At 42.2% G+C, this 25,164-nt stretch overlaps 1 protein-coding gene across 4 annotated transcripts in view; it reads left to right on the forward strand.

The window, feature by feature from the left end:
- Positions 1-25,164, forward strand: part of EFNA5 (ephrin A5) — a 281,977-nt gene that overhangs the window by 251,170 nt on the left and 5,643 nt on the right. For 3 of the 4 annotated variants that reach the window (XM_059693963.1, XM_059693964.1, XM_059693962.1), the window contains exons 3-4: positions 20,946-21,011; positions 21,400-21,480. In XM_059693963.1, the coding sequence (XP_059549946.1) occupies positions 20,946-21,011; positions 21,400-21,480 (147 nt within the window). The remainder of the gene's footprint in view (positions 1-20,945; positions 21,012-21,399; positions 21,481-25,164) is intronic. The other variant, XM_059693965.1, reaches the window with a different exon arrangement.

A 25,164-nucleotide genomic window follows, 5' to 3' on the forward strand; every position in this document is an offset into this window, starting at 1 on the left:
GTCCCCCGCTATGTAAGAGTCTTCTCATCTGGCCTCTCATTGTTCTACAAAAGGCGTCATGCTGCCCACACAGCTGCGCCTGGGCGTTGTCCCTCCTGCACCCTCCTGACTGGTTCCCGCTCCCCTGGCCGGTGTGGATGTGTCCCGGTGCTGTAGATTATCCAGCTGTGCCTGCTGGGCCCAAAGGGTCCCCAAAGCCTGGATATCGTTGGAAGTGACTCCAGGATGTAGCGGTATAGGGGCTTCCTGCACTGGTAACCCAACACGAAAGGGGAGGCATAGTCCCTACCCCATGAGTTCAGCTCCTTGTTGAACATGGCTCAGTTTTCAGTAAATGCTTTTTAACTGCCTTGTGTCTGGTACTCTCTTCCAATTACCAAGTGTGTCCAGATTGCCAAATGGCCCTAATTGAGCCTGCCCGCTTGGAGGCTTTCAATGTCTTTGTGCCAAATTTGATAGAGTTTGGCACCTTGGACTCTAGGCCCTTTGGTGCAGAGTTAATGGAAAACCACTCCCAGCCGCCCCCTGCTGCCAGAGCCTCCAACTTCTATCTGCCTGTCAAGCTCCTTCTCCACATTTGCATCTTCTCTCTAAAATGAAGGGTCCTGAGGGCAGTGACTGCGTCTTCTTTCTGATTATGGACACAGGGGCCCAGGAAGGGAAGCAGGGATGGATACAGGGTTCCAGCACAGCCCACCGAGGCTTTGACAGTGAGGATTCGGCTTTCTGGAATTTTTGATCTGTGCAGACGTAAAGATGACAAGGCAGATACTGCTAAGTATTTTTTTAAATTATGCTCTCTACTCTAGAGGAACTTTTCAACTGAAACGGGGTAGAAGAAAATAATTAATGTTGAGTTTTTCCCCTTGAGGAACTATGAACAGGTCTATATCATTTTAAACAAGCGTGGCATATGAAAATTCGGATTTTAAGAAGCACACGTTGCAGCGATCATTCCGTTTACAGAAGGGAATTTTTTTCAATAGCCCTGGAGCATTTTAAAAATGATTTGATTTCTAAAAATCCAGTTTGCATATACCATTCAGGATCAAATTGGTTGCAAGAAACAAAAGTAGTTGAAATGATAGCTGTAGGTGAGGGGGAAGAACATTTCTTTGAGAGTTCAGTGAAATTCTCGATGCCTGAAAATGGAGATGAAATGTTACAAGCCTCTTAGTGTGATGGTGGCAATGGGGTGGGGGCAGGGTGTGTGTGGTGTTGCTGAGGCCAGTGGTGGCAGCAGCCCTGGCCGTGGCGGAAGTTGACATGTAGAATGCAGTCCTATGCTGTGTAGAGAATAGACTGGGGCCGGTAGCTACTTATGAGAAATAACCGTTATATGATTTCATTAGTCCTTCAAATTAGCATCACAGACAGCTCCCACTTGTCACTACTGTGCTTTCTGGAAATAGAATCATAAAGCAAAGAGTTGTAAAGTGCCTCCCATTTTCCTCCAGGAGTAATACCTTAATTGAGACTGTGTCTCTGACCATATATTAGAGAAAAAATAAATCATAACTATGACTGACCTTACGAAGATGCACTAGCCATAACCTTACAGTTATTTAAAATAGTAAAATTCTACTCTTTTCTATAAAAGGGGCATAAATGTATTATACACATTGATTTTACATGCACTCTAAAGAATATGTTCAGCAAATAAAAGGTTCAACTAAACTGTTTCATAAATTTTAGCAGAACTAGCTATCCTCTAAATCCATTAAATATTTAATTTGTAATAATTTGGTTCTTTGTGTTTAAGATGAGCTTTGGGGACGATGTGTTGGCTCACATTCTGTCCTCGGTGTTTCAGGTGCACTGTTGTTTTTCAGCTAAGTGTGCCTGGGCCAGATCAGCTTGTTCAATATCCTTCTCTCAGTTCAGCTGAACGCTGAGGGGCTACTTGTCCTCTCTGAAATGCTGAAGCTCGGTTTCCACAGCTTGTAAAAGGAGGGGACTGAACTAGCTGGGGTCCCTAAGGTGCACAGCATTGAGTTTTGTGATTCCGTGACGAAGCTCACAGGTTGGTATTAGGGTGCCCAGCCTTCAGCTCTCGATGATGGTGATGAGAATCTCCTTCAGGTCTGCATCACCCCCTTATTCATTCTCAGGCTACTCAGGGCCGCTGCTCAGCCAAATGAAGGCCACCAACAACCTGACCTCCCTCTTGGGCTCAGTACTTGGCTGACGTTTTACCGTCACCTGCCTTCACCCTTCACAGGGGCACCCTGAAAACAACCACCGGGTTATTAGGAGACCCTTTTCCAAAGGCACTTAAAAATAAAATCACTTTCCTTTGTGCAAATATGTCTTAGTGCATCTTAATTGTATTTGGGGGGAAAAATAGCCCCACTCTCTAGAAAAATAAGCCACTTACATTTAAGCTTAAGGACAGGAAACTCACATGCCTACTCAGTTATTGGCTGACTTATGTTCCTTTTCTACTCCAAACTTGATTTTGTGGGCATTTATCAGTGAGCAAACACACATTTTCTTGGGATGACCTTGTCTTTCATTCATTTATTCTTCTTGCCTTTTTTCATTCAACAGATGTTTACTGAGTACATGCTGCCGGCCAGATAGTATTTTAGACTCTTTGAATATAGTAGAGAAAAAAGTAGGCAAAAGTCTGGCTTTAATAGAACCTACACTCTTCCGGGATAGCAGGGCTGGGGAGCGGGATAAACTGGCAAATAAGTAAATGTGAAATATGTCAGGTAGTTGGTAAATGCTTTGATGAAAAAAATGAAGCAGTGGGGAGACTAGAGAATATAACGGTAGGGAAATTGCTATTTTATATATGTATTTAATATATAATATATAAATATACATAAATATATACATATAGGGTGATCAATTTACATATATACTATATGTGGAGAGAGAGCGAGCAGAGAGCAGGCGCAGGAAAGGCCTTTCTCCCCTGCTAACACATGAGGGGGGATCAACGGACTGAGGAGGGACCTCATGTCCGTCTGGCAGAAGGGCATTCCGGGCAGAGGAAACAAAACAGCAGGGGCGTGAGGAGAGGCGCGTGCCCCGTGGCCGAGCAGGATGAGCACGGGGAGCTCTGTAATGGTGTATACGGTGTGTGATGGATGGGGTGGGAGTCATAGTAAAGGTCTGGGATTCCACTCTGGGGGAGATGGGAGCTGGGAACCCGGGAGGGTTTTAAACAGGAGTAACATGATCAGCCTCGGGCTCCATCAGAACCACGCTGGACTCTTGTCCATCTGAACAGAGTGGAGCAGAATCCTTTGTTTCTCTGGATGGAATCCTCTGGACTCTGTTCTTTAAGGGGAAGAATTTTAGGAAAATAGATGGTGTAGGGAAACGTTCTATGTGCTGGTGAATAGGACATTTATAGATCAAATGCCTACATTACAAGAGAAAAAGGAAAAAATAGAAACGTACAAAGTTGTCTGTGGTGTACTTTATCAATAAACTCAGGTAATTGTTGAATTTAAGTTAAAAATGAGTGGATCTGCTGCATCTTTTGTTTTTCTGAGACACCAGGAAAGCCATTGGCTCTGTCTCTGTGTAAATAGGCAGGTGGCTTTGGCTCAGCAAGCCCCTCCCCGACGGAACCCTCTCAGCTGGACTTTGGACAAGAGGAATTTGTGCTTTACATGTTCATTTTGGTGGTTGTGCCACAAAGTTGTCAGCTAATTTATTTCTTCTCCAGGCCAAGGCACCACAGAGGTAGGAGCAGGAGCAGGCAAGAGCTGCCCAGATCCCAAGGCAGCCATTTGAAATGAATAAAACTAAAAAAAAAAAAGAAAAAAAAAAAAAAGACTGTACCCTTTTATGTAATGATGTTTACTTTGAATTTATATTAGTTCACACAAACACTCCATCCATGCTTTTGTTCCGGCCCTCCGGTCCAGTTTAAGAACCCATTGTGGCCCTCGAGTCAAAAAGTTTGCCCGCCCCTGTCCCAAGGGATGCCAGGAGGTCAGGCACAGCACTGCCAAGCTGAGAAATCTCTCCTTTCACAGGGGAGCATGTACTAAGGACACTGCCAACTTTCCCAGTCTTCTCCTTGGAACATCAGGAACAAAACAGTATCCTACAGCGAGGCATATGGGTCCTTGGGAGTACGGCAGTCCCAGTACTACAGTGGGAGAAGGCTTTCTCTTCACATGCACCTGATGAGGAAGGATGTATAGGGCATATCCCTGCAGGCAAAACCCCCACTCAGTTTTCTTGCTGAAACCTACACAGTCAAGTTCTACCAAGTTTTAACATATCCCCAGATATTTTTGGAAAGATTTTTAAGAGCTTCTGGGAAATTATGAAACCAATTTTTGAAGTAGGGCAGTCATGAAGAAAAGTATGATTTATGCCATAAACTGAGGTTGTAGAGTTTTGGCATCAGAAAGACTTGGACTTGAATATCCGTTCTGCCATATGCTAGCGGTGTATGTCATCAGTAACTACTTATCCCTCTAAGCCTCAGTTTCCTCATCTCTGAAATGAGGATAATAATACCTGCCTGGCAGTACTGTTCTGAGGATTAAACTTAATAAGCCTGGCTCAGTGCCTGGTACATAGAAATATTAGATAACTGGAAGCTATTATAAGAATATTATTATGCATCCTGAAGTGAAGTTCCCTCCCACCAAGCTCCACATCAATTAAGAAATAATTTCATGTTTCAAATTTGTATTTGGTCGGGTTAAATAGAGAAAAAGAAACATTGTGGTGAAATAATATTCTAGAGTAATTGGTGCCAAAAGAATCCTACAATACAAAAATATAGGTCTTGTTATTAATCCCTTAAAACAGTCATGTGTAACCATTCTGCGAGAGATTTATTGACTACAGCATTCATTTGGAAATGCTAAACTAATGAGAACTTGGCCATTAGTTGTGATAATGGTCTATCATTTGGAGCGTGTACCGTGTGTACTTATTTGGCCTCATTTCAAAATAATGAATTATTTCAGACTCATTTCATTTCTTGAACATGTTCTCATGATTTAGGTCATGCTTTGGATTATCTAAGTAGTATTCCTATAACCCATTGTCTAAAACAAACTAGATGATTCTGGGCTATTTTAAGATGGAAAAACTTCAAACATCTTTTTTCCCCCAGAAATTGCATAAAAGGGTCACTGAGGCTTCTCAAGCCTCTAATTTATCTTTTGATGCCTATGCTTGATTGTTACCCCATATTAAGATTTACTTTCCCTTTTAAAATAGCTCTACAGAGGGAGAATATACTGCTAAACACTACTGCAAGGGAATGTTTACGATGCTAATGACTTCTACTTAAGGAGCTCATGATTAAAACGCGAAAGAATGTGGCACTAGAAAGCATGTGACTAACCTTTGAAAAATATCACCATAGGACTGAATATGGGATGTTTTAAATCTAGGACTATAGAATGAAGGTATGTGTGAATATGTATGTTCAATGAGCTGCAAAGACCTCACATTGAAACTTGGTCGTCTAATTTTACTTATCTTTAATGTAGATAAAGTAACTGTTTTATTATTGGGAAGCTGTAATATGGGATGAACTAAAAGCCGGTGCACTAGAAGGAGCTAGTGTTTAGTTTGCCTGCAACAGGTGAGCCAGACAGTTTCCACAATTGCATCTTTCTGATAAAGACAAGATAGCTTTCCATGAGTTCATCACCAGTCCACCTCAATCTTCCCTGGCTGCTTTCAGGCTCAACGTATATTTCATTTTCTTCTTCTTTTTAATTTAAATCTTCACCCAAGGATATATTTTTATTGATTTGAGAGAGGAGAAAGAGAGAGAGAAAAACATTGATGTGTGAGAGAGAAACATTGCTTAGTTGGCTCCCATAGGCACTCTGACTAGGGATCAAACCTACAATTTGGGTATGTGCCCTGAGCAGGAATTGAACCCTTGACCAACTGAGCCACAATGGCTGGGGCTCATACTTTCATTTTCTTACTGCTCATAAAGTCAGGAAAAAGCTGTGAACTTTGGCAGACATTTTTTTCATTTTCTTTTTTAAAAAATTTTGTTTTATTGCTTAAAGTATTACAAAGAGTATTACATATGTCTCCTTTTTTTTCCCCCTTGACCTTCCTCTGGCCTCCCTCCCCCCCAGTGTCTTGTGTCCTGTGGTTATGCTTATATACATGATACAAGTCCTTCAGTTGATCTCTTACCCGCACCCCCCCCACCACCAAACCCTCTCCGAGCCTTCCCACTGTAGTTTGACAGTCTGTTCAATGCTGCTCTGTTAATTTATTAATGAGAGAGAGAGAGAGAGAGAGAGAGAGAGAGAGAGAGAGAGAGAGAGAGAGAGAGATGGATTTTTTGTTCCATGTATTTATGCATTCATTGGTTGATTCTTATATGTGCCCTGAGAGGGGAGCAACCTGCATCCTTAGCCTATCAGAACAACCCTCTAACCAAGTGAGCACGTGGCCTGGGTGGCGGGCATATTTTTTCAATTTATACCCAGAAAAGATCTGCTCTTTGATTCTTGTGTTAAAGGCTAACCTTCGCAGGGGTGGGCAAACTTTTTGACTCGAGAGCCACAATGGGTTCTTAAACTGGACCAGAGGGCTGGAACAAAAGCATGGATGGAGTGTTTGTGTGAGCTAATATAAATTCAAAGTAAACATCATTACATAAAAGGGTACGGTCTTTTTTTTATTTTTTTTAGTTTTATTCATTTCAAACTGGCCGGATCCAGCCCGCGGGCCGTAGTTTGCCCACGGCTGTTCTAGGGTCATCCAAGACAGGAGTACAAGTTGTGTGTCTCACGTTGGTAGAAATTGTGCCTTTCTCCCCTGGTGTAGTCAGCAGTCCCCGCTCCCGCCCTGCGTACGGGTTCTGGAGCATGACCTGGTTCAGGGCCTGGCTGTACAGGAGAACTAATGAACATGTCATGCGCGTCTCGAGTTTTCCGGTCTCTGGCACAGCTGTGGCACTTTGCCCCCCCTGCTGGGAGGCACAGCATGCTGGCCATTTGTTGGCAAGTTCATATTTCACACTGCAGGGAATTGAAATGATTGAACAGACAGAAGAAGAGTCTTATTTGCAGTAGCCTACGTATCCCCAGACTCAGATTTGGCATAAAACATCTGCTTCATGATCTGCTTCAAGGCCAGTTCCTTTCCTCCCACAAAGGTTACGACTTCAGGCAAGCTGTGCTTCCACTGGCAGGGGAAAATTTGCCCGGAGACTTGATTTAGCCTGAATCAAAGCATCCCGCCACCGAATTTCTTTTTTCAATTATCTCCGAAGAGGCAACCAGACTTTAAATGTGCCAGTATCATAAAGGCAAGGAAATAAGGCAGACACTCTTCACCCTGTTGGGAATAACAAGGCAAGGTGCATAGACAGTTGTGCCTCCACACCCAGAAGCCTGTGAGACTCGCCTGGCCACCTGCCAACACACCTGTCTTGGCAACAGCATACCGTAGGTGTGGCCTTCGGTTGTGTTTCGGCCCATCAGCCTGGTCAGTAAGGACCACGTTGGTTTTAACTGCAGTTTTTACATCTTTCAGATTATAAAAGCCAATCGGCATGATGCGGAATGTGATTATTACTATTTTTCATAGTGAGGAAGCATCATGTGGCCTTTGTTTTGTAGTATCCTAATTACTAATTATATTTACCCACGTGATTTTGTTGTGCATCATCATAAATTTTGTCCCAGACAGCCCTCCCTAGCCTTACAGACATATACAAAATTAAATCCTGGCATTTTATTATGCCAGAGCAATTAGATGCCATCCTCATAATGAGAAATATGACATCTTCATCTCTCTCTTCTATATTTTCCCATTCTTTTAATGCGCACATTTACCAGACTTTAATACAGTCTTCCTCCTATACGTGCAAGGGTACACACACACACACACACACACACACCCCTAATTGAATATCTGCATATCTCCGAGGAGTCCTGTGGGTGAAACTGTGTATTCATCTTCTTTAGTTCTTAGGCCACTTTGGTTTAAGAGTAAGAACTGTTGCTTTTATGAAGTGCCTTTTTCTATAAAGTCAGAACCTCACAGCAGTGCACAGAAAGCCGATGGTATAAAGGAGCTAAGTAGAGTCTTTAATAGAGAGAGCTGGGTTGTAAGTGTTTTTGTTCCTATGGAGCAGATAGATTTGGCTCCATCTGTTCCATATTCATAACAAAGGAGCGCACTTACAGGAGGGCTGACTTCCCAGCGCTGCCTGTAATGATCTTTTCACCGGAATGAAAGCATCTGAACCCAGTGGCATGGCCCTGCAAGAAGCAGCTGGCAGGATTGCCCTTCAGAACCCCGATTTCCTTATAACTCAGGCTGACGTCAAATTTCCCCATCTATAGAATGAAAAAAAAAAAAAGACCAATTTCTCATCTTCCTGCTGCACTGTGTCATTGGGAAGTTCAGAATGTGTGAGTTTTTACCACCCCCTCTGGCAACCAGGAAAGATTTGTAATTAGATAGTAGGGAGGGAGGGGGAAGTTTGCACTTTGAAGTATCTAAAGGTATCACAGGGGAAAGGATATTCTTTAAACTGTTAGGTTGATTCTACTCAGACTTTTTTTAATCTTTTTAAAACTGAGGTTAATGAATAGAAATATGAGTTACACCAAAAAAGGAAAAACCCCTGTTGAGTCTCATAATTAGCAAACTCAAAGCCAATTTCAACTGAGACCTCCTTGATTAAAAAGATAAGTTGACCCAAGAGTCCATACTTTTTCTTCCACTAAAGCAGAAGAGAAATAGAGTGAGGTTTTTTGGGGGTTTTTTTTTTGCCCAAAATGCAGTTATGCAAAAAAACCCACAAAAACCCAAAAACACCTTTTTATTTGTACAGCACTGAAATGTAAATAATTTCTTAAAACTTAAATAGGACGTCAGTATTAGTACTATATGGCTAGTGGGATACCTGTATTTACAAACTAGCTTCACAGATTTCTTAAGAAATAGGAACGTATTTTGAAGGATGGTTATCCTTTTCTCCATTCTGTGGACTTTTACTAGAAGCTCCTAAAAAATACATCGATTTATTTAGTATACTCCTCGTTAACGTTATCATTGTAATTCATCAACATTTGGTTATCCATTTTGGTACCATCTGTTTGCTAAACTAGGGTTTTTGACAAATCAAACAGTAAACAAATCTCTTAAAATGTTTGCTGCAGCAATAAAGTGGGCAAAATGTTCATCTAGCCGTGAGATGGAAACTCCTGTAGCAAGAGGAAACATGAAAGTAAAATTCACAGAGAGGGAAAAGCGCCGCCTAGCAATCTGTGAAGATCTCCGGTTTCTAGAACACCGGGTCTCTGGTTATTTTTTGTAATATATAGACAGGAATATTTCTGGCTTATTCGGTTTTCACTTCGTTTATTTATTCATTTATTCAAGAACATTTTTTTGTGTGCCTGCTTTGCACCCAACACTGTGTTCGGTTTTAGAGACATGGCGGTGTATTTAAAAAGTGATCTCTGCTTCTGGAGCTTACAGTTTAATTGGGAAATAGACAATAAACCAGGAAACAAACAAGTCTCTAACCGCCAGTCATGCGAGGACCTATGAAGGTGGTCAGATGTGGTGCTAGGAATATGGAGAGGGGAGGGTAGAGAGCTTTCGGTGGTGACCCTGGAGGCGTCTCTGGGAGGCAGCATGTGAGCCATGACATGAAAGGAAGTATCGGTATGAATTTCTGGTACACAGAGGATGTTTTTTGTCCATATGAAAGGTTATTTGAAAGGTTAGTTTGGATTTGATATTTGACTTATTAAAATTTGACTTATTAAAATTAGAAATTAAAAAATAGGATTCTTCCTTAAAATGTCAAATGTAGCCTATTGAAATGAGTTTACACATCTTATGGTTCTATAGTATAAGATATATTTAGCTCCATTTACAAACTTGGTTCATTAAACTCCTTTAACCATTAAAGATTTAATATATTCTTTCCTTTTTAAGTTCTTAAATGGTTTGACTGTAAAACCTTCCAAGTACGTAAGTAATTCTTAGCTTCATAAGAATTTAAACTGAAAAATTCGATGAAGTTTTTATTTTTGTTCTCTTAAATGTTTTAAAACTAAGTGTAAATCAGCTGTTCCATTATATATTTCAAATGGGAATTACATGTCTGACCTGTTACTCTGAATGGCTGAAGTTTGCCCACACTTTAAAAGTATTAGTTTCACATTCTCAGATACTTGTTTAGCACAAAAAACACTCGCTCTGTGGTTTTGATTCGTATGAAAATGCCTGTAGTTAAATTTTGAACTCAGCTGTGGCTAAAATTGGGGCTATGGTCTCAGGTCATGAGTGAGGCTCTGACTGACTAGAGCAGTGATGGCAAACCTTTTGAGCTCGGCGTGTCAGCATTTTGAAAAACCCTAACTTATCTCTGGTGCCGTGTCACATATAGAAATTTTTTGATATTCACAACCATAGTAAAACAAAGACTTATATTTTTGATATTTATTTTATATATTTAAATGCCATTTAACAAAGAAAAATCAACCAAAGAAATGAGTTCACATGTCACCTCTGACATGCGTGTCATAGGTTCGCCATCACTGGACTAGAGGCTCAGCCAGGACGGCTGCACCTGCACCTGTGCTCACACCACCCCAGCCTGACTCCTCTGCACTTAACTTAGAGAAGCCCATGGTCACGGGATTCTAGCATCCCCTTTGTTCTCCTGTTTACTCCAGGGGCTTGCAGCCCCTCCACAGGCTGATCATTGATGGATTCTGCATATTTTGGGCTCTAAAGATACCCACATTCCTTTCATTTACTTCTTATCTCTTGGGACCACACACTCACAGATATGAAAATGATACGCATTTGAATGTGTTTGAATTTTGTATGTTGCTCCGAGCTTTGGCTGACTAGTAGGTCACAGTTTCCAAGATCCTTCCTGAAGAAGGAGGCAGCAGAGAGGGGAGAGGAACATGCCAGGAAAGGGGGATTTAAAAAAAATTTCTTTGACATTCACCACCACATCTCTCTTTGTTTTCTTTGTTTTTCTTTCTCATTCTAAATCTGAGTTTTGGTTCATGTTTGTCAACAAATCATGTTATAGCTACACTAATTTTTTAAACTCTAGACTCATTCTTCCAATCTTTACTGAATATGTTATGAACAAAGCAGCAGGCTCCTCAGAAGTGAGAACCCTGCAGGGCTCCTGACCACAGGGAACTCGAAACTCTAGAAGCAGAGATGCTATGTAACAACAAAACAGAATGGTTATGTGATTGGCGCAAGTACCCAGAAGAAAGTTACTGTGTTGGAGAAATGGAAGATAGCTCAAGTGGCCAGAGGGAACTGGGATCTTGAGAGGCAAAGGAAAGGTCACCTAAGAAAAGCCACAGCCACTGACTTTAGTGGAAATGGTCCTACGCAAAGAGCAAACGGGAATGTAGCCCCTATCATTAGCTGAATGCACTTTGTAAATAATCTTCATCAAGGAAACCATTGTTGGTGTGAAACATGTTGTATGATCCTGGTACCTCAATGACTCCTTCCTTGGTAGAACTCAGTAGTCTTCTAAAGAGAGAAATTAATTTGTCCAGGCCTCTAGGGTTCCATTAAGGACCTGGTGTACAAAGGAGTGGCCACTCCTGCCTGGGGCCTTACCTTACTACCAGAAATGGCAGATGGGGAGAATGTGGGCTACTGGCCAAGAAGAACAACCACTGAAATAATTGATTTGTGTAAATAGGTGCAAATCTGATGCAAAAGTATATTGAAGATAGGAATAGGAACCATACCCTTAGACAGGGATGGGCATGGTCAGGGTCGGCGTCACGTCTGGGCTGGTTTTACTGAGTGCCACCGCTGGGGCCCGTCTGTGCAGCTGCAACATCTACGTCCTCATCCTTGGTCGGCATCCCTCTAATGCAGTGGTTCTCAACCTTCTGGCTCTTTAAATACAGTTCCTCATGTTGTGACCCAACCATAAAATTATTTTCGTTGCTACTTCATAACTGTAATGTTGCTTCTGTTATGAATCGTAATGTAAATATCTGATATGCAGGATGGTCTTAGGCAACCCCTGTGAAAGGGTTGTTCGACCGCTAAAGGGGTCGCGACCCACAGGTTGAGAACTGATGCTCTAATGGAATAGCAAGCTCACATTCTTCAAATGAATGCAAAAAAGAACTCTCAGAACCTTGGCATGATTTTCAAAAGGACGGCGGGATCTTTCATTTCCCTTTCTAATTCTCTAAATTCTCTCAGCCCTGCTTCAGTTCATATCCTCACATACTAAACCCCTTCACCACCACCTTATGCTCCCCCCCACAAATAAGATCTATGGGAGAATCTAGTTTTTCTAATTTAGGCTAGAAATGAAGGGTCACATTTGTCCCACTTGTCCCATTGATTTTCCTGATGACTCATCCCATACCATTTTATCCAAATTATCCATGACCAAATCCCCTCTCCCTCCTACAGATCCGCAGTCAGACTAGGGACCGCTTGCTGAGGGACACTGCATGTGGAGGGAGCACACTGACAGAGCTGACGACATCCATCTGTGGAGTCGTGACATGATCATCTGGATCTACGGGGATCCAGCACCGAGTTTCCAAGTGCAGTGTAACAGTCCAGTGCCCTCTAAAGTAGGTCAGGCTTAATTTTTTTCCAAAGGGGAAGGCTTATAGGGAAAGTGGGGCCTAGGTGGGTTAAGCAGCTGATGGAAAGGCACAAAATACATGAAAATAGGTGAAAGTTCAAAGCATCATCATGCATGCACTAAAACCACTAAACTGTGCCCCTTCCAAGGCACCTCACCAAGGAAGAGAAGGATGAAAGGTTCAAAGAAAGATTAACTTTTTTCTAGGCGCTTCTTTGAATTGTATTACCTTGATGACTTATTAGGAATTTCCTGCCATGCTACGTTAGTGCGATATGATGACAGCATTGTTTCTGTTAATACTGTACAGGTGAGTAATAGGATTCGTGGCTTTCTGTGCTTACCAGGTAATAGTCACCCAATAGCATGTCACACGGGTGGCACAGGAGCCTGTGGAGAAAGAAGTTCCTGGCTGGGATTCTAGGAATTCGCCTTTTGTCTGAGTTTTTGTTTTTGTTGTTATTTTTATTGTGGATTCTAGGTGAAGAGTTTTTGTAAGCCAGTCAGTCTGCTTACCTGTCTTCTTTTGTCAGATTATACCTATCTGGTGCAGCAGGTGAAATTCACCAAAATGACCACAAACAAGAGAAAAGAACCATCTGACCTTCATGGCCCAGGACTGTCATTTTAATAGTGTGGCCTTAGGCCAGCCGAGGTCTCAGAAACTGATTACAGCACTAGTCTATTATAGGAAACTAATTTTTTCCTAACTGTTCAAAGATGTTCAGTGATTTCTTTTTTAAATAGTAAAATATCCGATAAGGGGCTTAACTGAAGCTCCTCATGTCGGGGGTTTGACTAACAATTAAAATGACACGTACATGTCACCTTGCTTTCTCTGCCTGTGTGGACTGGATGTCTCCAGTCATATCATAGAGAATGAGATCAAGTCTGGGTTCAGAATCTGAGATTTAAGCTGACTTTAACCTTTCCTTAACGATAGAGGGAATTGTAAAAGCTTTCTCTGAAATCCAGGTTATGTTTTTGCTCATGCCTTACTAGATATCAAAGTACATGGCACAAATCACACGCTGATTCAGGAGGCAGTAGAAACAACTTTGTTGTCTCCGAGCTTTAAAAAGCAAGGACAAGTTTGCTCACACTTCAAACAAATGTGTATAAAAGCATGATAATGCCCTATTTGTTTATTCCTACAAATCAGTGGAAAGAAACTGGTCCTCAGCCTTTTATTTGAGGTTGCTAAGAAAAAAGTAATTGATCTATGGAGGCTCAGCTGCAGGAATTTAAATAATATTCAAGTTAGCATTTACAGTGAGAACTGTGCCCGAGGGGGGCAGAGAGGTGGGGGAGGGGAGCAGTGGGTGCCTGGTGGCACCTCCTGTTTTCTCTTTTGTACGAGGCTGCACAGCTGGAACTCATTTTACTTCCCTTGCCCTGAACTTTCCTCTAATTATTGGTCCCTGTTTCAGTTCCCTCGTGTTGTAACCAAGTTTTAGCTTGCAGTGTGCGTCGTTTTACCCCTATTGTATTGCTGGAAACACACCACTCTCTTCCTTTTCTAGTTTTAAAAAAAGAAACATCCCTAGAGCCATATCATAGTGTCTAATATGTGCATAATATTTTACATTTCACCAAGGCTTCCACCTTCACTTAGTAACCTCATTTTCAAACTTTACGTCTGGGACTTTGACCTTAACCTGCCAGGGATTGAAGTCTTGAGACACTGTGGGCTGCAGGCGGTGAAATGTGTGGGCAGATGGAGCCAGCTCCCATGGATGCCCATCGGGTGCAAGTTTGGTAAACTTGGGGCCAGGAGCACGTTAGCAAAACATGTGACTTCTACAATCTCAGAAGGTAGAATGGAGACATATATTCCATCATGACTGGCGATTATGTTCTTCATGTGAAATTAGGCGTTGTGCTTGTGCTCTTTTACAAGGGGCAGATGGCCAGTGGCAAGTTGGTGCTGGGGTATTCTTGCCTAACTTTTGTTTTAAGACTTTTTCTGAGGGTGTGGTAACCATTTTCCAAGCCGTCCATTTGGCTTCAGCTAATCTCTGTCCTATTCCCCACTCTCTACCCACATACACAAAATGGATTTTTTTAAAAATATATTTTATTGATTTTTTTACCGAGAGGAAGGGAGAGGGATGGAGAGTTAGAAACATCGATTAGCTGCTTCCTGCACACTCCCCACTGGGGATGTGCCTGCAACCAAGGTACATGCTCTTGACCAGAATCGAACCTGGGACCCTTCAGTCCGCAGACCAACACTCTATCCACTGAGCCAAACTGGTCAGGGCCACAAAATGAATTTTATTGATTCACTAGAGGCCTGGTGCATGAAATTTATGCTCTGTGGGGGGGGGGGTCTGCTCCCTCTGTCTGGGAGCCCTTGGGAGATGTCAGACTGATGGCTTAGGCCCACCGGCTCCCACCACCACACTTGCCAGCTGTGAACCCAGCTCCTGGCTGAGGGGCACTCCCCCTGTGGGAGCGCACTGAACACCTGGGGGCAGCTCCTGTGTTGAGCGTCTGCTGCCTGGTGGTCAGTGAACATCATAGTGACGGGTCATTTCGCCATTAGGTTGATTTGCATATTAGCCTTTTATTATATAGAATTATATTCTAGAAGACATTTTCAGTAGTACCATGTATTTGCATTGGCTTAACTTTTTCAGCATTTACTGTGAAAGGAATATGAGTGCTTAATTCTGCCATCACCCATCTAATTTGCACATATCTGTGTTGTATGTTAGACCACATGAAAAACTACAGAGGAAAAACTGGTCTCTGCTAACAACTAATAGCCGATCTTTTCCTTTGACTTGCACAAATTGAGAAATATTGCCTGTGGCAAACATAATGGGAAACTGCATTTTTAATGTTTCCACACACACATTTCTTAAAAAAAAAAAAAAAAAGACGAAGAAGAAGAGAACAGCTGATTGTTCTTAAAACTTCTCAAAGTACCCAGATTGACAAGGGACACAGAAAAGGAGAAGGGCTTGGACTTTTGGAATTTGGAATGAAGACTGGAGGATGAAGACAGTTAGGCAGAGAGGTTAAAGTTGACTAATCAGTACAGTATTGGGCCTGAACATGTAAGAATGTATAATATGAAAGCCTCAGCCCTCTCCTGCTAAACTCCCGGTGGGTGTTGGAGAAGGTTGTTACCTTGATTATTTTTGAGTTGCTTGAAATCTCATCTGTTTGTATTAATTTGATAGCCTGTTTAAAAGATAACGGGTAGGAATTTTTTTATATGAAGAGAACTTTTAACTTTATTTCAGGTATTTTTAAGCCCACCTTTACATTCTATTTCTCGTGTTTGAGGGAAAGCATTCTTTTTTATGCTTTAAGTTTACATTTTGTATCAAAGATCATGTAGGTTTACCTAGCAATTTGGATTTAACGTGAGACATCATGTTAATTGCAAGGGACAACACAGGTTGGCTACATTAGCTAAAACAAACTACCAGTAAGTGGCATGGGATGGAAAATGAAAAACAGTTTTTAAATGCTGGAGGGAAAACAAATAGATAGATCTTGTAGTGTTTCTTCAACAGCAGTTTATAATTACCGCTCTTTGAGGCCTATTTTAAGTGAACTTGTACCAGGAGCTTGAGAAGTTGTTTAGACAAGGCAGCAACACGAGGAGGGACCTGCTCTCTGAGGAGGGGCCAGGCGGGCCTGGAGCAGAGCACACACCAGTGTCTTAGTCCTTAGGTCGCAAGTCAGCCGTGGGAAGCCTCTGATTGCATGGAATCAGTTAGCTGTTGAGAAACATGTTACTCCACAATTTGTGGCTAAGCCAACATTTACTTTTTTCACAGTTTTCTGTGGGTGAGAAATCCAGGAGCGATTTAGCTGGGTCCTCTGGGTCTGAGTTTCTCACTGGCGAGTCAGTTCACCACTTAGCTAAGGATCCTCATTCTAGCTCACTCACGAGATTGGCCATGATTGGACTCAGTTCCTTGTGGGTTGTTGCACTAAAGCATCCATTTTTTTTTTTTTTTTTTGCCCATGAGGGCCTCTCCATCAAGAATCTCACATTATGTCACTTTGCTTCATGAGTACGAGGGACAGCAAGAGAGAGAGTCACAGTTCTTTGCAACATAATCACAGAAGTGACATCCCATTACTTTTTGCTGTGTTCTGCTCATTAAAAAGGCAAGAAACTGGATCCAGCCCACTCTCGGGGGAGGTGAATACATGACCGTGGCATCAAAGGAGGTGGGGATCACAGAGCCAGGCCAGAAGCTGCTGACCACAGGCTCGATGCCAGTATTCTCTCATGGCATCAGACTCAGAGGACTAGTGAATTGTGACGTGAATATCACATATATTTGCAGTGCTGAACACAGCTTTTGGAAGTACTGATGAGGGCATTGAATATGATCCTTTTATGTATCCAGTTGGCTGATACGTGCTGAGCAGTGCTCACCTGAGCCCCAGGAGGCCCAGGAAACAGGTTTGCAGGAAAGGCTGAACGTAGAGCCCCTGTCTGAGGTCGTGGGAGAGAGTGAAGATAAGCAGCCCTCGTGTCCTATTAGCATGATGCTGTAAACACAGAGAACCAGAGGCCCCAGGTACTATTTCACTGTGTGTTGTAAGGTTTTCATGGGTACTTCGCAGATCATTAGGGGGAAGGGGCCCTATCGTTAGATTATTATAAAGTTGCTATTAAGATCATGGAGTGGGAGGTTGTGCTTGTTTAATGGTCCCCATTCCCCTGTTCTCAGCTTCCTGACTCCAAGTGTACATTTTTGGCAGTAAACTGAGGAAATGATAGGGTTTTGGATTATGTGACAAATGTTTAAGACATGAGTTGAATTTCTCATTTTAATTTTACCAATTCCACTAGAAAAATCCATGTATCTTTATAGAAAGAGTTCAGGTCTTGGTTTTCTTCACCTGTTAATACCTCATCTTGGTTGCTAAACCTCCCATTTGGGAAGTTAGGGACAAATTGTTTTCGGTCTACCAGTAGCCATTGGTTAGCTTTCAGGGGATCTGTGAAGCCTTGATAAATTTCCCTCTGACACACATGTCTGGGACACCCTCACACTCCCAGACAAAGCTAACTCCCTGCCCAAAGCCCTGGCAGTACATGCAAGCCTCAGTTACTACAGGGATCCCTCCTGGTGCCTAAGCTGTGGTTCATATTTATGGCCCCAGCTGGAATAAGCACCGGGCAAGGATAGGGAGTTTTGTCTTCTATACCTTTGCTTCCACAGCACCTGATAGGGAAACTGGCACATAGTAGGGATTTTAAAAGCGTTTGGATGGATGAAGCTGCAGTAATAATATTGGTAATTATCCACTATTAAATTTCTAAGGAAAGCAGCAGGAGAACTTCAATTTTGTCTTAACTAACATAATGTTGGTCATTATAAGGTGATGTTTCTAGCCCTAGTCGGTTTGGCTCAGTGGATAGAGAGCTGGCCTGTGGACAGAAGGGTCTCGGGTTTGATTCCAGACAAGAGCACCTCCCTCAGTTGCAGGCTTCTCCCAAGCCTGGGCCCTGGTCAGGGCTCATGCAGAGACAATCAATGTGTCTCTCTCATGTCGATATTTCTCTCTCTCTTTCCCTCTCTGTAAAAATCAATGGAAAAATATCCTCAGGTGAGGATTAAAAAAAAATTTAATAAAGTGATATCTCCAGAATCATAGGGATTTAAAACCTACCTCCTGACAAAAACAGGCACATTTTAAGTTTACTCCCTCACATCCATCTTCAATTTTTTTCCTCATAATTGATCTCGAGAGGATTTTCTTTGTAATTTACTGTATGAATATTACATTTTCAATTCCTCTATTTTGTGTTTTTAATGCTCAATCTTTGGCTTTTTACTAGTGACTTGTAAAGTACTTTGATATTATCTTATAGCTTCAAATGCTACAATAATATAACAAATAATTAATCTGTATAAATGATACAATAGCTTCAAGTACTACTAATAATATGCTACTAGTAATTAATTATTTATAAATGATATAAAGGCATGTTACATTAGTCAGCCAAGGGCTAGGGTTAAGGAACCTGGAAATTACCATGGAAGAAAGCCACACTTCACTCTTTTAAGCTTTGCATTAAAAAATGAGTTTTGCCGATATATGGAGAAAGGTTTTGATCTTTTTGGTTTTCAGCATAGTAAATGAGGAGCCCGAGTCAAACTGACTGAGCAAGGCTCACCCGCTGAGGTTGGCTCTAAGGGTTAAGAGTTTGCTTTATGAGCTCAGGTCAGAGATTGTAGAGTCAATTGACTTCATGTACTCTGCATTGTGTATTCACAGTATGTGTTTATACTCTTCCTTCAGAATTTTTTTCTAAGGATTAGAGGCTAATAGTGCCATAGGGTGTCAGTCACATTATCGTTACAGCCTTTCTGGTTTCAGAGAGGCGATGAGGAACTAATGGAGAACTTTGATGGGAGAGAGAGGTTTTATTTTGTATTAAATAGAAGTACATTTTACATTTTACATTCTTAATTTACAGACCGATGTAACTCATCCAGTAGCTAAGGCTAATTGTCCCTCTTTGGGAGCTGGTGGGAGATTGCTCTTCAGTATTTTTCCTGGACAGCTTATCATTGGTTGCTGTTTAATTATTGCAGTGATTTTTTTTTTTTTGGTCCTGGGTTTATAGGATTTCTCCTACATCTAAATCTGAAAGACCTGTACTAATTAATTCCAAGACGTTCCCCCACTAAAACAAATCCATACAGCAGCAGCTTAACGTCCCTGTGCCGCTTTTCCACACCACCTCTCACAAAAAGACATCAACGATCGCAGGAACCCACGGTTTTCCCAATGAACTGGCGTCACCTACGTGGCTGTGTTTGTGAGGCACATTTGCAGTTGGGGTCCACAGGAAGGACACCATTTCCTGGATCGAACCGCAGAGTGCAAACATTGTGCCCTAAATAACACACTAGTTACTGTAAATGTCAGTAGAGGGGGTTTTTCTGACTTTGATTTAATGAAAGCCTACAGCAAAGCCAGCTGTTAACGCTTCTTAGCTGCTTGTCAGAGTGAATGAATCTGGGAGATGGGAAGGGCCGAACACATCTTATTTTATACTTTTGTCTTAGAATTAAGAGCTTGCTGCAGGTATCCAAGAGCGACGCTCGGATTCTTTGCAGCTTGATGTCCGTTAGGTAGTGAATTTGTAAATCCTCCTCTAGGGTGGGGATCTGGAATTAGAGGAGATTGTGTAAAATTAGTTTGAAATGTGCATCTTCAATCCTCTCACCTTGAAAAATAAGCACTTTCATTTTCTGGGCTCCCCCCTGAGGAAGAACAGCAAAGGGTAAAAATCAAGGAGGGAGAAGGCACAGCAGCCGTCTCTTTGTCACTGAGGGCATCGCCAGACGGATTGTTAGCCATGTGTGTTTTGATTGATGTCATCTGCTCTGAACAAAGAAACCACTTGAAGCAAGCGCATAGGGAGGAAAGTATGCAGCACTCATTTCTGTAATTTTTGTCATTTCTAGAATGCATAGTAAACACATGTGATGGTTCAGGGTCCTCCCGCCCTTGGAGATCCCTTTGACATTACGCTGTGCATGCTGAAGGGAGATAATCTTTCAAACGCAGGGAGAGGTTACGGTCTTATTGTCCTGAAGAGGAGAAGAAAGTTTCTTCCTCAAATGATTTATAACTTGAAACATGTTGTCATGTTTCGGTAAGCCCACTTTATTAATTCCATCCTTCTCTGTGGCACATTTTTTAAAATAAACGTGCCATTGCATAGCACTGTCTCAATAGCATATTGTACTTATAATGGCGTGATGGAAGTGGCTGGGCTCTGCTTAGTCATAGAGAACTCGGAGCCAAGCTCTGAGCAGACCCTCTAATTGAATTACCTGCAAGGCATTGACAGACAGGCTCTCAGGACAGACAAAGATTTGCTTTCCGCAGCAGAGGCAGGTCGTGGTTAAGTTGCCCTCCTAACTATCTGTGGTTGGTTTTTGCCAGCGCTTTCACCATGGGCTCTCCTGGGCCCCCCGCGCCCTGCAGCGGAGGAGGAGGCAGAGCTCTGTGAAAGCGGGAGGGCTCAAACATTATCTTCTTATTTCAGAGAAAATTGATAACAGATCAAGTTAAATGGAAGAGCCTTTGAAATAAAAATCCAAAGCATTTTCTGTAGATTACCAACATTCTTGTGTGATTCTTCATCTTATTGAAAAGAGAACACAGGGGTAGAAAAGTAGCTCTTTCTGTAAGACTCTGTGCCAATCTGAAAAGTATTTTTGTTTTAACTTCTGGGAAGAATTAGAGTGTGCTCCGTTTATTCAGGAAAGAATTGATGGCAGACCGCTTGCATTTGGAAATGAAGAGTAATCATCTGTTGTCTTCTCCCCCTCTCTCCTTGTCCTGTCCACAGCCTCTGCAATCCCAGATAATGGAAGAAGGTCCTGTCTAAAGCTCAGAGTCTTTGTGAGACCAACAAGTAAGTTCCCTCGAATGAGCTTCAGAGGGTGGCTTCACTGCGCATGCTTGATTGTGTGGTCTGGTGCACAGCGGTAACACTTTTTTTACTGTTAAATCCTGTGTGGTATCTGTTTTGTATATCAACATTCATGTTTTAGTTTTCATCAGATTTTTTCTCATCATTCTTCATGATGCTTTTATTTTTAAGTACACAGCAGTTGCTAACTTGTTGTTTCTTAGACTGTTGTATGTGCACAGCAAATGGGAACAATATTGGCATTTTGATACATGCCATTGATTGTAAAACAATCTACATAAATAAAAGGAAAAAAATTAGAAAGAAAGAAACGGGAGTTTAAGGGTGTCTGCACTAACATATTTGGCTGTTATCTCTATTTTTGTTATAGATAGCTGTATGAAAACTATAGGTGTTCATGATCGTGTTTTCGATGTTAACGACAAAGTAGAAAATTCATTAGAACCAGCAGGTTAGTATGCTTAGAGAATCTCTTTTAACCAATGCATCTCTCTGGTGCTTCAGTACTTTTTTTCCTTTCTTCCTCTCTGCATGTTTGCATGTTAGAGTTGCTCTGCTTTTTGCTCATTGCTAGCAATGCTAATATTACTTATATTCTACTTCATTCCTCCAGTATCTCTGTGTAGTGCATGGTAGATAAAATGACTTTTCTTTTTTGGACATGGGTTTGATATAACACAGTATCCTAATGTAGAGCCCCATCAGAATGCTAAAACTTCACTACTGTTTACCATATCCTCCGAGCATGCTGGTGAGTCACCCTGAATATTAATGGATCTGTTTTCATGTAAGACAAAAGCATTTCTATTGTATATGCTTATCAAATTTTCTTTTACATTATGTCCAAATCTGCAGATACAGTAGTAACTAATTCAACATAATTTAGTTTTCTCTGCAAATTCACATGCATCACTGAAGTGATCTAAAGAACTTTATTTGTGCTATTATTAATAGTCATGGATTTGGAGAAGTATAGTCATGTTGCTTCCTAATGCCACAAATTCACACACCTACTGCTCCCACAAATGTATTTGTCTATCGAGCGAAATGTTGTCCTTGATAAATAAGACAGAGTAAGTCTAAATAGATTTTTTTTTCTATTACTAACTTCTACACACCCAAACTTTCCCATCATTGCAGAAAAAGAAACACCCACAAAAACACTCATTGAAGCATTTATAATGGAGATCATGTAAACTGTCCATTTGGTTATAAATCCAATCTGGCTATTTAATGCAAATCTAGACTGACTGTGAGGAGTGGGAGCCCCAGTCCATTGTTCCCTGAGGAGTGTGCCTCAGTGCCCCCGCATGCACACCTTCCTCTGGTTTTCTTACCCGTCTTCTATAATGACCTCAAAGCTTAAGGGAAATAAAATTATTTCCTCTACAGAGAAAGATGTGAGCTCCCCACTCCCACTTTTGTAAACAGATACTCTCTTTCATCTATTTGCAGTAGGACTTCTTTCTTATTGTCCTAGAAATTATCCTTTGAGCATTATTACTGGGACACACAGTCAATGAGCCTGAGGGAAACTTAGCCTGAGTAAATGTGGTGCCTCAGGACATACAATAGCTTTCACATTGTAACTGACAGGCTGAGTTAGGTTTTTTCCCCCAAGCATTCTTGTTTTTCTAAGGCAGGCGTCTTACCCAGAGCACAAATGAGAGGTGTGCACAATAAGCTCTCAGAGGCCCTACTGGCTCCCTAGGGATCAGTTAGCCACTTTAGAAAGTTGCAAGGAATGAGGGGAGACATTTTAATTGTGTCCTGGAAATCTGGAAGCATCTCTTGTGGCTTTTCAAGGCACCAGACTCCTCACAAGCTCGAGGACTCAGGCCATCATAGGACCTGTGAGTTCGATGGGATCCCCTGGAAGGACCATAGTTACTCTTCCTTTTATAATGGAGACTTGCCCAGGTCACATAGCCAGTTAGAGACAGATCCAGGCTTCTCTCACCTCCCATTCCAATGATAATATAAATAGGATCCTCTCCTGTCTTTGCTAATGTCATGCATAGAATGACTGGCAAAGTTCGGCATGTTATCAACATAACTTACCCTGAGTTATGAGTTTCCGATGCATGCTGTTAGCGAATGTAGGCGTATCTTTCCAATAATCTTTTTCCAGGTAAATCCCATTGCCTAGCAAGAAAGTAGAGGCTGTTTAGAAATATAACAGATAGTGTGTGTTTCTCTGCTACTGAAGAGGCCATAGGGAAAGGCAACATATTGTGATGTGTTCATATGTGAGCATATTTCACTGTCTTTTAGGAAACAGGCTCTTTTCCACTGAGCATTTAAAAATTCATGATTGCCCCCTAATCAATGCACATGTAGCTGATGGAAGTTTGCAGCATGTAGCCAGGGAGAGAGTGGGAGGGGACTGTGCCTGCACAGGCATCCATTCAGGAAAAGCACCTGAGTTAGCCATGACTGTGCTTAGGGCTTTCTGGTGAGCATCTTCACAGAAAAAGGAAGACAATTGGCCCTACCATCCCTGGCTGTATAAATAATAGTTTGAGCAGTTCACCTTGTTCCTTAGAAAATTCAGTCTGATTTGCAGCTGGGCAGCACGGTGTTGAAGGGCTGAGTGTAGGCCCAGACTTTGAGTGCGTCAGGCCTGGAAGGACTCCACTGCATGCTCTCGGCAACGTGTACTAATTCACCTGTCTTCGGAATGTGTTGTGTTTGATGTTTGCTTGCACACTCTGCCTGCCAGTTTCCTATCATCAGGGATATAGGATGATCTCAGGGCAGACATGTGCCACATAATATGCTCCAAATTATCGCTAGTGTCCTCCCGGTTAACCATGGAAGCCCTCCTGTGGTGGAATCCTATAGCCAGGAGGCAAGACTTGACTTGGCTGCTGAAGAGGAATAGTTTCTTCTTCCAAGCTGCAGTCACTGTTACGAGTGTTAGAAATTCATGTTTAGGTGTAATTGCCATTGAGGTAGATTGTACTTATGAATTCCCTCGTGGAATTCTAAAATTGTTATGATTTACCCAAATAGCAGCAGGTTTCTCATTCTGCTTCTCAGGCGCCATAGGCTCTCCCAACAGTGAGGCCCTGTTTCAACTGAAGCGTGCTTTGTAGACTCCTGAGCCAGGACCAGCCTGTTGCAGGGAGAACCGTGATGCCTAAAGGCACAGATTTTCCCTGTGAGGGCAAGGTGGTACCTGCCGACAGGACTGAAAAGCACATTGAGCCTCTTGCTTCACTTTAGGAAAAACAAGCACTTTTCTCTCAGTGTCCTACAGATTCATTCACCCTGTCTTGTGCTGTGGGCTGGAGCAATGGACGGCCCTTGCGCACCCTGGAGGGACAGCCAGGGGTGGTCCCCTTCGAGCTCACACGGAGGACCTAAGTGTTCCCTGGGTATGGTAATAGTTTAGTAAAAATAAGGTGGAGAAGAACCCCATAGCTGATGTAACTTCAGGTGTATAACCACTCCATCCTCAGGGTTTTTTTCACAGTTAAGCCTGCAGTACTCTGTTGTTCTGATTGTCACCATACTGGTGCTCTTAAATGATTTGAATTTTAATTTCAGGGCTATTAAGAGCATTTACATCTACCTCCTGTTAGCTACAAACGGAATACCTCCGCAAAGCTGAGAGAGAAGAGTCCACAAGTATTGGGCTAGAAGCTGTGGGGCTTTATATTTTCCTCTGCGTCCATTTAACTTCCCAGTCTTGCTTCCTAACCTTTTCTAGTCCTCTGAGCTAATGGCCACTCTCTGCAGGTTTGCTGAGGGCCTCAGGGGCGCAGCAGCTTCCATGTGAGGACAGGCTAACCTAAGAGCCCTCCAGGGCAGAAGACGCACAGCTGAAAAAACAGACTTCTTATTCTTAGTTCATAGTGGGGATGGATGTGACAAACAGATATGCCCCCACTGACATGTCTGAAGCAGGGGCTGAAAAGGGGTCACCTTAGGACAAATAAGGGAGTGTGACTCTACCCAGTGAAGGGAAAGCATCCTTATTGTGACATGTTGTGCGGTATGAGAATGTAAACAAATTTATCCATGAAGGGGTTTGAGGTGGGTCATTCAGGGATTATCCTCTCAGGTCTACAAAATTGAGAGCAGTCTCCCTTGTCACCGTTCTCCCTGAATGATGGGGAGAGAAGCCAGG

Source organism: Myotis daubentonii, chromosome 4 (assembly GCF_963259705.1).
Source record: "Myotis daubentonii chromosome 4, mMyoDau2.1, whole genome shotgun sequence".
Classification (NCBI taxonomy): Eukaryota; Metazoa; Chordata; class Mammalia; order Chiroptera; family Vespertilionidae; genus Myotis; species Myotis daubentonii.